The sequence below is a fragment of the Octopus bimaculoides genome, chromosome 3, assembly GCF_001194135.2.
Source record: "Octopus bimaculoides isolate UCB-OBI-ISO-001 chromosome 3, ASM119413v2, whole genome shotgun sequence".
In the NCBI taxonomy this organism is placed as follows: domain Eukaryota; kingdom Metazoa; phylum Mollusca; class Cephalopoda; order Octopoda; family Octopodidae; genus Octopus; species Octopus bimaculoides.
In genome coordinates this window covers 59930381-59942744 of record NC_068983.1, presented here as the reverse complement: position 1 = coordinate 59942744, position 12364 = coordinate 59930381, and the positions used below count along the sequence as shown (strand labels likewise).

The following is a 12364-nucleotide window of genomic DNA, read 5'->3' as shown; positions in this document are numbered from 1 at the left end:
GGGGGGGGGGGACAAACACAGACACACAAACATACACACACACAGATATATATATATATACGTATATACGACGGGCTTCTTTCAGTTTCCATCTACCAAATCCACTCACAAGGCTTTGGTCGGCCCGAAACTATAGTAGAAGACACTTGCCCAAGGTGCCACGCAATGGGACTGAACCCAGAACGATGTGGTTGATAAGCAAGCTTCTTTCCACACAGCCATTCCTATGCCTATGATAATGATTCTGGTAGCTCACCACCCTAATAGCTTTATCAATTGCAATAAAAACAGAACCTGAAGAGTGAGCTTTGGAGGACAAAATATGTACAATGAACTTTTTTATATTATTTCATCTGATTTTTGTTAGGAGAACTCACAAAACCATTCCACCATGTCTAAACACTAACATGGCTCACCAGTTCACAGATTATGAGTTCCTATCAAAGCCATTCTCTCTGTCAAAAACATATAAGTTAGAGTTTTTCCTCCTTTTTGTCAACTGCAGAATATGTCATTAGAGGTTTTATGAGAAATTATTCTTTTACTTGTTTCAGTCATTGGACTGTGGCCTTGCCCAATCCCTTGTAGGGTTGGTTGAACACATCAATCCTGGTACTTATTTTAGTCTGGTACTTATTCTATTTGTCACTTTAGTTGAATTGCTAAATTACAGTGACATAAACAATCCAACACTGGTTGTTTGGGCAGAGGGGAGGACAAACACAAACACACATAAACATACATATATAAATCACATATACATATGTAATTGACTGAGACTTGTGGTGATTTGCTGTGCTTGAGAAGACATGTCAAGCCAAGTGAAATCGTTGTCATGGCTAGTGCTGGTGACACATGAAAGGCACCCATGCTGGTGACATATAAAAGATACCCACTACACTCTGTGTACTGAGTGGTTGGTGTTAGGAAGGACATCCAGTGATGGAAACCATGCCAAAACAGACAACTGAAGCTTGGTGCAATTCTCCAGCTTTCCAGCTCCAGTCAATCTGTCCAACACACACCAATATGGAAAACAGACTGATGATGATGATGATGGTGACACATATGCAAATGCATACATACATACATACATACATACATACATACAAACAAACAAATAAACAAAAGGCTTCTCTATGGCTTTTGCAAACCATATTCACTCAGAAGGCATTGACAGGTTCAGGGCAATAGTAGATGACACTTCCTCAAGGTACTATGCAGTAGGATTGAACCTGAAACCATGTAGTGCAAACTGAACTTCTTAACTACACAACCATTTCTTCATTTTTATTGTGGCTCTTTTTCTGAGATAAAATGTTGAATATTTCTTTTTAAATGACAAACATCCTTACTCATTAATAAAATTATTCTTGCAGATACAAAATAGCCTTTACATATTTTATTTCAAATATTTTACATGCACATTTTTTTTAAATTTCAGGACATCATTTCTCATATACATGCTATATTTCTCTCTTCTTGTTTTTTTAATCTATGATCCATGTTATTTGATGGCAACTATAATTAACCTTCTCACCATCTACTTGATAGGAGAGTTATCCGCAAACATTAACTCTAAGGAATCTTGGAAAGAAAAAATAATTTGAAAACCACATCTGACTGCCTTAAAAAAATAATGGAAAATACTATCAATATCTTCCTTCTATTTTCTTCATTTATCTTTCAAATTATCTTTGCAATCTTTTCAGGCTTAGCAAAGAACACAATAATTACCTGAATGATGTTGAAGTAGTCATTGACTGTGAGTGTATCCAAGATTTTATTTACAGTGCTCTGTGCAATTATCATACGTGATCCTGTCATACTTCCACTGGAATCCAAAAGTATGATGACATTTTTTGGTGCTGCGGCTCCTTGAATATACCTGCAGGAAAAAAATTATTAAGCTCAGTTCTGATAAACGTAAAGATTTACAATAGTTGGTAAAAATGACTGAATTAAAAAACAAAACAACATCTAAGCTTGTATGAATAAGATGTCCACTTTTGCAATCTATCTTTTTATATGGAATAAGTCCAGGAAAATCACAATAGGTCTTAACATATAAATAGAAATATATCCATGCTTTTAGAGGATTCATCTCAATTAATTACTACAAGAGAGTCAAAGAAAGAGAACTATTATACTTTCCATCTCAATAAATCTATTGGATTGCAACATATATTTTTTTAAAGAGATTTTCAAGAAATCTGGGAACCAATATTTTATAATGAAAACATGATCACAAACTGAAATTTGGATTTAATCTTATACATATTAGGAACTATCATGAAGAAGAATAACTCACAACCATTATTGGAATCTATTAGCTTGATGCTGGAAAATAATTTCTGCTCTTCAATATCTTTTATATTTTACACATTTCATTCATTAGACTGTGGGCATGTTGGGGAGATGTCTTGAAGAATTTATTCTAGTTGAATGAAATGACCTTATGACTTATTTATTTTTAAGCCTGGTATTTATTGTGTTGGTCTTTTTTGCTGAACTGCAAAGTCGAAGGGATGAAAACACATCAACACTAGTTTTCAAGCAGTGGTGGGGAACAAACACTGACACAAAGACACACACACACATGTATATACTAGCATACCTGTGTCATCAAAAATGCCAACAATTTTATTAATGATACAAAATGGTGCATCATGAGTAGAAGAGGGGAAGGAAGAAACAAATGAGTGGGTGGGTGGTAGAGAGACAAGCCTGCGGGAGTGGATGAACAGAAGAAAGTTAGGAAGAATGGTAGGAGTTAAGGAATGAATCAAAGGATCACACTTTGTTCTGAAGAAATTAGAGGCCGGAGAGTCATGGTGCTGGAGAAGACCAAAAATGGAAAGGTGATGATAGGAATGCCTCAGGAAACTGAATTGAAGTGCAAATATTTTTTCAACATCTACAGCTTGTACATCATGTATCCAGTAGATGCTGCTTGAATCAGTCAGTTAGCCATCAGTTATTTTTACCTACATACGGAGACCATTTAATGCTACGGATTACACTTTCGGAGCAAGTGCAAGTGAACTGACCAGCAACTTGAAAAATGTACCAGAAACTGTGCAAAATAGTAATGTTCTGAGTGAAGGCACTGGTATTTCAATGGTAGCAAGAAGATTAGACAATCTGAGCTGGTTGTGACAAGGGACTGAAGGTCATGTAGCTTGTGATCCTGTCTGTAAGTAGCAGGATCAATGGAATAACCAGGGATGTTAGCCTTATGAATCTTGGGGTAGAAGTAGGGGATGACGTTTCATAGTATATAAATGATAAGATTGGTAGCTGTGGGGAGAAGGAGGAGGAGATGAGTTGGTGGTGTACTGTGGTAGAGATAAGTAGTTACTTGAAAGTGCAGGTATTGTCATTAGAAATTGAGGATACAGGGTTGTTGGAGCATTGCAGTCCTAAAGAGGCCAACTGCATGGGCTATGTTTGTCAGTTTAACACTGGTGCTGTGACAGTGTCAAAGGTAGTGGTACGCAGCCAGTTCTAAAGGAAAGATGTTAATGCATCTTAGCTGCTTCCAGAAACGGAATCTGTCTAGAAACTGTTGGCACATACTATTGAACAGGTCTTGTACAGGAACTGGTCTGGGTTGGGTATCTAAGATAAATTGCAAATATTTCCAAACATCTCCAAGCATCATGGTGTTTGGGTAAAGTTGGCCAAAGCCTCATTTGGTTTGATAAACAACACTTGGCTTAACAACTCTTCTAAGATTCACCATTTGCAGGTCATAACATACTTGTTTGTAAATCATCATCATCATCACCGCTTAACGTCCGTTTTCCATGCTAGCATGGGTTGGACGGTTCGACTGGGGTATGGGAAGCTAGGAGGCTGCACCAGGCTCCAGTCTGATCTGGCAGTGTTTCTACAGCTGGATGCCCTTCCTAACACCAACCACTCCAAGAGTGTAGTGGGTGCTTTTTTATGTGCCACCAGCATAGGGGTCAGAAGGGGCTGGCATCAACCACATTTGGATGGTGCTTTTACATGCCACCGGCACAGGAGCTAGTCAAGGAGGCGCTGGCATCAGCCACATTAAATGAATAAAAGGAAAATAAATGAAAATTAATATGGAAAACACTTCCTCATCCCACCTCCTCAAAAAACAAAGCAAACAAATGTTGATGAACAGTATAAACATCAAGTGTAAATAAAAGATAACTATGATTATAATGAGAAGGTTGACATGGGGCTGAAATTAATAGAGATGCTAAATTTGTTGCTGCTGCTGTTGTCACTGATGATGCTTGTGACAAAATAATCTTCTCCAATAATAACAAGACAAATGGCAGATTTCAATTAATCTTTAGTGAACACTGAAACAAGTAAAAGATACAGTTTAAGTAGCCATATTGGTTCCAGTCTATTTTAATATGGAAGTATCAGTTATTATCATGGTTTATTTTCTAAAGATTGGACTTGCTAGCGTTAGAATGATTTCAATTAGTTCTCAAGAAAACACTTCAGGATATTTTCAAAGCTGTTGAAATCAACATATGTACAATATATGCTGGTTAAAAAAAAATAAAATAAAAACTGAAGATAACAAAAAAACAGTTGAAATTCTCAGCAGTACCAGCTGAGATCCACAACTAAGCAGACTATTGCTTCAGGACAAAGAACCAAGTTATAATTGTGATATATTTGGTTTAAAGAATATCTCAGCACCAAATACAAAACTTTGGAAAATAACTTTAACCCATGTTTACTGCTGTATTATTTCAGAAACTAAAAATTTCTGTTTTGATTCAAGGAAAAGAATCGATAGTGAGTTAATCTGGCAACACATGACCCTCAATAGGAAATAGATTTTGTTGTTCTCTTTTTAGCTTTAAACCACCGTTATTATTGACTTAGAATACAGAGATAAGTCATGAAATAATAGCAACAACAACAACAACAATAATGGTTTCAAAATTTTGGCACAAGGCCAGCAATTTAAGAGGAGGGGGAGGGTAAGTCGATTACATTAACCTCAGTGCTCAACTGCTACTTATTTTATCAATCTCGAATAGCTGAAAAACAAAGTAGACCTTGGTGACATGCACACACAAATGCATACCCACCCACATTTATACCTAAGGATAGTTAAAATATTCAGGTATCTTTTAAATTGTTGGAGCTGCTCGCTTTAAATATACTTTTGTAAACTGAGAGGTTTACTAATTTTGTTTTACAGTTATATTTTCAGGGGGTGCACAAAAGTCATACATCTTGCTTTCCCCTTGTTACGCTCTCCATTGTTATCTTCAATAAATCTGTTCCTGCCACCAATAAAGTTCTCTTTTGCTTTGCAAGCTGTAAAGTAACCACAACAGTTCTGGTGCCAAAAAAAGAACCTTCTACACTCATTGATTGATAATCATTCCAAACAGCAACAACACAGGTTGTGCAGATGGCAGGGCAACCTCTATAGCACTGGTGTTACATAAAAAAAAAAAATGCATCCAATTCATTCCGTAAAGTAGTTGGTGTTAGGAAGGGCATTCAGCTGGAGAAACCAGGCCACAAATGTGACATTGGAATAAAACAGTCCTCCAACCCCGTGAATCCTGCTGAATTATCCTACCAGTGCCAGTATGGAAAACTGATGTAAAAGGACGACGACAATGGTGATGACAACAATGATGACAACAATGATGATTATGATGACGATGATGATGCTGATGATGACAACGATAACGACAATGATGATGAGGATGACAACAATGTTGATGATGATGGTGATGATGACAACGCTGATGATGATGATGCTTAAGTGACAAGATTGAAACCGAAATGTTTCGAACAACACTTCAACACCTTAACCTCTAAACCTTAAATCATCAAAATTTTTATCATTATCTGGAACTGATGAGATCCATCACCATTGTTGGTGATAACCTTCATTTTGGTAGGAAGTAATAAAGGGAAAATGAAGTAGATGACAAAAAAAAAAAAACAGAAAACAATTTCATTAAGAATAAAAAAAAATATTTTCATGATTCAAATAATTAGAACAATTGAAAAAAAAATAAATAAATAAACAGACAAAAAAATAGTTAATATTATTGTTTAAAGACAGTGTTAATCAAAATGATTCCTGGAACTCTTAAATGGTAAGGGTGGAAATGTTGCAGCAATAATAAATAAATGAATAAATAAACACAACAAAGCATTGTCAATTAGAAATCAGAGATCATAAATTATATTCACATTAAATAGAATTTGCTATTAATTTATGTACTGACTCCTTCACTAATTCAGTACAGTTATGCGATGTCTTCAGCAAGCCATTTTACAAAAATCAATATTTTCGCTGAACTTTGCCAACAATATAGAAGAAATGAGTATGACTGGGAAATTATGTTACTAATATCAAATTTTTAGGATTGGGGAGTGAGGAGGAGGGGGGCAGTCTAGAAAACAATGACAACAACAAGATCAAAACTGTCAGAAAAATAGTTGCTGAATTTTTAGCAATTTATGTTGTAGTAGTAGAAATTTATTAGATGTATCAGCTAAGAAACTAGAAAGATGTTCTTGCTGAATTGATAGAGAAAGATGCTAGAATGCAAAAAAAGATTGCAACTTAAATAATTGTCTTTTATTGTTGAATACCGAAACTGTTAGTGTGTCAGGCAATTGACTAAGCAGCATTTCTTTTAGCTGTTCACATGCTAAGTTCAAATCCCACTAAGGTTGACTTTGCCTGTTGTCCTTTCGGAGGTTGATAAAATAAAGTACCAGTCAAATACTGAGGTCCATGGAATCAACTGATTCCACTGCTGTCTTTGTATCAAAATTTGAAACAATTGCCAGTGCCATATAAAAAGCACCCATGCTGGTACCACATAAAAAGCACCATTGTTGGGCCACGTAAAGAGCACCTGTCTCGGTGCCATATGAAAAGCACCCAGCCCACCCTGTGAAGCAAACTTTATCCATTTAACCCTTTTGATACCAATCTGCCTGTGACCTGCCTCTTGTTCTAGGAGACAAACTTCTTGTAAACTCGATCTAATTAAAAACCCTCTATTATAAATTCCATGTTAATTTATGTTCCTAAATAATGACAAAATTATCTTACCAATTTGTTCAAAGCACTGATGCTGGTGCCACATAAAAAGTGCTGGTACCATGTAAAAAGTACCCAATACACTCTGTAAAGTGGTTGGTATTAAGACAGGCATCAAGCTGTAGAAACCATGCTAAAGCAGACGATTGGAACCTGGGTGGCTCTCCAGCCTTGCCAGCTCCTGTCAAACTGTCCAACCCATGCCAGCATGGAAAACAGATGCTAAATGATGATGATGATGGATCACTGGACTGTGGCCATATAGGAGCACTGTCATATAGCATGTGAAATGAAAAAGTCACTGAAGCCATCTTAGCAAGATATATTCATTTATCATTAGCAACATAGGCAGCCGTCATCTCCATGAAGTATATATCTGAATATTCAATACACTGTAAAGCTAAATGGATCTACGAAATAAACATAAATGCAATGAAAATGTTCCTGAAAATGTTCATTTAATATTCAATGGTTTAGTAAGTATTTCCATTGTGATACTTTCAATGACCGAATCATGGATTCACTGTGTACACACACATGTTCACACATGTAGGCACAAACGTTCAAAGAAACATCGTCACATACACACATAAACACATATACACATACATATACATACAAACATACACGACCATCTTATATACAATCTCTCTCTCTCTCTCTATCCGTCTCTCTAGTCATCTATCTATCTACCCACACACAATATATATATATACACGCACACACACACATATATATGTATATATATATATGTGGTATGTATACACACAGAGACATACACACACACACACACACACACACACATATATATATATATATATATATATATATATATTATATAAATATACATATATTTTTTATTGCTTTCAAAGTATTCCCCATTTGAAGCAATGCATCGGTTCAAACTCATTCTCCACTGTTCGAAGCAGCCTTAGACCTCTTGCGAACTGATACCTTTTCATGCGTCTGCCGTTTTTTCTTCTTCACCGCTTCCACATCTGCAAAACATTTTCCTTTGAGAAATTTTTTCATTTGGGAGAAGAAAAATAAGTTGCAGGGAGCCACATCAGGTGAATAGGGAGGGTGGCTAAATAGGGCCATGTCATTTTTGGTCAAAAACTGTCTCACACTCAAGATGGTGTGTGAAGGAGCATTGTTGTAATGAAACCACCACTCTTCACTCTACCACTGGTCGGGGCGTTTTCGTCTCACTGTGTCTTGCAAATCCTTCAGAACTATCAAGAAAAATGTCTGGTTAACAGTTTGACCAGGAAGAACAAATACTGTGTAGACAATTCCTTTCACATTGATGAAACAAATCAGCATTGACTTGACATTGGACTTCACTTGACACAGTTTTGGGGGCGTGGTGACATTGAATGATTCCATTGACTTGATTGCTGCTTTGTTTCTGGGTCATAGCCATAATACCAGCTTTCACCATCAGTGATGACCTTCAAAAGAAGTTCAGATCAACTTCCAACTGTTTTTTCAGTTCACGACACACATTCAGTCATGACTGCTTTCGGTCTTCTGTGAGAAAGTGAGGTACAAATTTTACTGCAACAATTTTCATTCACAATTGCTCGCTCAAAATTTGTTGGGAGGAGCTCCAGGACACATCAGTCATATCAACAAATTTATTAATTGTTTGGTGATTGTTCTCCAAGATTAGTTTAAGAATTTTTAAGACATTTTCTTTTGTTTGGGAGGTTAAAAGTTGCCCTGAATGAGGTTGGTCTTCAAGTGATGAGCGACCATTGCTAAAGCATGAAAACCACCTGTAAACTTGTGTTTTGCTCATGGCAGCATCCTTGTAAGCTGTTTGAAGCATGACAACTGTCTTGAGTGCTGTTTTCTGCAGCAGAAAACAGAATTTCATGGAAGCATGGCGTTCCTTCATTGCAGCTATCTCAAAAATCTCTGAGCATGGGAGAAGCACTGCAAAGCAAAGATGCACCACGTGCCAGTACGACTCCACTCGACAATGCCAGTTGGCAGTCTGATGCCTGAGGGTTGCATCAAGTGGCTTCTAGTGGCAGAAGCCTGAACTAAAATGGGCTTGTCCCACAGACAACGTTTCTGGTTACTTTTGGGTACCCCTTGTATATATACATATGAGAAAAAACTAGCTTGTTGCAAGCTCAGTGACAGTGTGTCACTTATTTTTCTATATATGCAACCTGGAGTGCATTGCACAACCAGCTGGAGTTGTGATGTATATAGATAGAAATATGTGTATACATACATATATATATATATATATATATATACACACACACACACACACACCTACATACATATATATTTGTACATACATGTATATAGACAAAGAGATAGATAGATATACATATACATACACTCACACCTACACCCATGCACACACACATATACCAGTACCTTATTATAATGATACATTATAAAAACATGAGTTTGGCATAAAAATTGTATAAAAAGGAAAATACATTACAAAATTTCATAAATCAGAGAAGAAATAATTTGGTTCAACCCACCTTACTGAATGATCATAGAAAACATTTCTTGTGGACATTTCTCATTAACATGGAGGTTAATGGAAAATAAGTCTCATGTTACAGAATCTCATAATTTATCTTTTACTCGTTTCAATCATTAGACTATGGCAATGCTGGAGCATCACCTTGAAGAACTTTTGGTCGAATGAATCAGCTCCAGTGCTTTGTTTTTGAATCCTGTTACTTATTCTAATGTTCTCGTTTGCCAAACTGCTAAGTTATGGGGATGTAAACACACCAACACTGGTTATGACAGGATAGAAACACAGACACAAAGACATGCAAGCATGTATGCACACACACACGTGCACACACACAGGTGCACACACACACATGTGCACACACACACACGTGCACACACACACATGCACACACACACGTGCACACACACATGTGCACACACATACATGCACACACACACATGTGCACACACACACATATGTGCATGTACACACACACATGTGCACACACACACACGTGCACACACACACACACACGTGCACACACACACACACACACACACACACACAAGAGTCTTCTTTCAGTTTCCATCAACCAAATTCACTTGCAAGTCTCAGGTTGTCCTGAGGCTGTAGTAGAAGACACTTACCCAAGATGCCACACAGTGGGACTGAACCTGGCCAACCATGTGGTTGAGAAGCAAGCTTCTTACAACACAGTCACACCTGTTTTTAGGAATACAAGGGTTAGATAACATGGAGCAGGCTTTGTCTGTTTCCCCACCCCTCTCCCAGTCCCCATCTCTCACTCTCCCATGTACTCTGGAAATTTCAACCCTCACACACTTGAATTGCCTCTGTCCCTGCTCCTACTTGAGAGTCCACCCAGATACCTCATCACCACTATTTTTTATCTATTTCCACCTCCACCCCAGTTACTCCCACCCTCTTTTCTAAAATGTGAGTAATTATGTATCTCGTCTACAGCAAGAAACCTGTTCTGCTCTGATTCTCTCTCTCATACTTTAACCCCACCCGAACTCCTAACATAAAGCTACTCCAAACCTTGGGGGATTGTAGTCTTCATCAGTGTCAGCAGCACAAAAAAATCACCCAGTACATGTTGTAAAATGGTTGGTGTTAGGAAGGGTATAGAGGTATAAAACCTATGCAAAAGCAGACACCAGAGTACAATGCAGTCCTTGGATGCATCCAATCCTGTAAAACCATCCAACCCATGGCAGCATGGAACATGGATGTTAAATGGTGGTGGTGGTGATGATGATGATGATAGAAATGATGATATACACATATAAGTCGTGTACATGTGTACACATGTTCATGTATATAGTTGTTGATAAATATATTTCCCCACCAAAAAAAAAAAAAGAAAAAAAAGAAAAAGAGACCTGTTATTACCATTTTGGAACATAGCTTTCTACATCTCCAAAAGCTATTATTGAACCTTTCAAATAAAGAATATTGCATTTAATGCTGACTGTACAGGACACATAGATGCACCATAATAATTTTGTTCATGTATGTATATATTATATATATATATATATATACATGAACAAAATTATGATGGTATATATGTATGTATATATCATCATCATCCACCTCATCATCATTTAATGTCAGTCTTCCACACATATATATATATCTGCATACACACATATATGTGTGTATGTAGTTATCCACATGCATAAACACACATATATAAATATATATATACAAGCATACATATATGCATACACACATACATCAACATATACCCATGCATGCATATATATATATATACATATATATGTGTGTGTGTATATATATATATATGTCTCTCTGTCTGTCTCTCTCTCTCTCTCTCTCTCTCTCTCTCTCTCTCTATATATATATATATATATATATATATACACACATAAATACACACACACACACACATATTCGACGTATACTGACAAGTACCAACACTACGTACTCATCAACATAATGCTGGGAGGAACTGTTGAAGTTTCATTATTTCTAACCCTAAACCTTTTTGTTCTTTGAAGCAGTAAATAGAGAAATCTTCAGTGTTTTTCTATAGGTTACAGGAAAATGGTGTCAAAAGAACATGATTTTTTTTATTGAAAAATTCTTTTAAGACTTTTGAGAATGGTGTATTGATATTTTAAAAAGATAATAGAAACATCTAAAAGTACTTTATATTATGATGTTATATTAGAGAACATACTTTGGTAAATTAATATGGAAAAAACATAATAGTATTCAGAATAGTAATTTCCCATCATCTAAGTGAAGAAATGTCTTTTACACTATTTTTTTCTTTCCTTTGAAAATTATACAACAAATGAAAAGAAAGATTTGAGAGCCTTTAAGAAAAGAAAACCAGAAATAGAGATATATAGATTGATAGGAGTGCAGTAAGATAGATGGGTAGATAGATAGCTAGTTAAAGAGCTGTAACCCAGACATAGATAGATAGATAAATAGATAGATAGATAGATAGATAGATAGATAGATAGATAAATAGATAGATAGATAAAGAAATAGATAGATACAGATACAGACAGAGAGAGGAGGTAAAATATTTCAAAAGTTAGGAATCTATTTGAAAATTATAATCATAAAGGGAGGAAAGATATTGAAATACTGAAATTTGGGAGAAAATGAGAGGAGAAAGGAAGCAGGAAATTTAAATCTTTGAGAGAGGGAGGGAGAGAGAGAGGGAGAGAGAGAGAGAGAGAGAGAGAGAGAGAGAGAGAGAGAGAGAGAGAGAGAGAGAG

At 36.3% G+C, this 12364-nt stretch overlaps 1 protein-coding gene across 1 annotated transcript in view; it reads right to left on the bottom strand.

Annotated features, from left to right (window-relative positions):
- Positions 1–12364, bottom strand: part of LOC106867600 (voltage-dependent calcium channel subunit alpha-2/delta-3) — a 620656-nt gene that overhangs the window by 101492 nt on the left and 506800 nt on the right. Inside the window, exon 8 of the mRNA XM_052966750.1 lies at positions 1738–1888. Within this exon, the coding sequence (XP_052822710.1) occupies positions 1738–1888 (151 nt within the window). The remainder of the gene's footprint in view (positions 1–1737; positions 1889–12364) is intronic.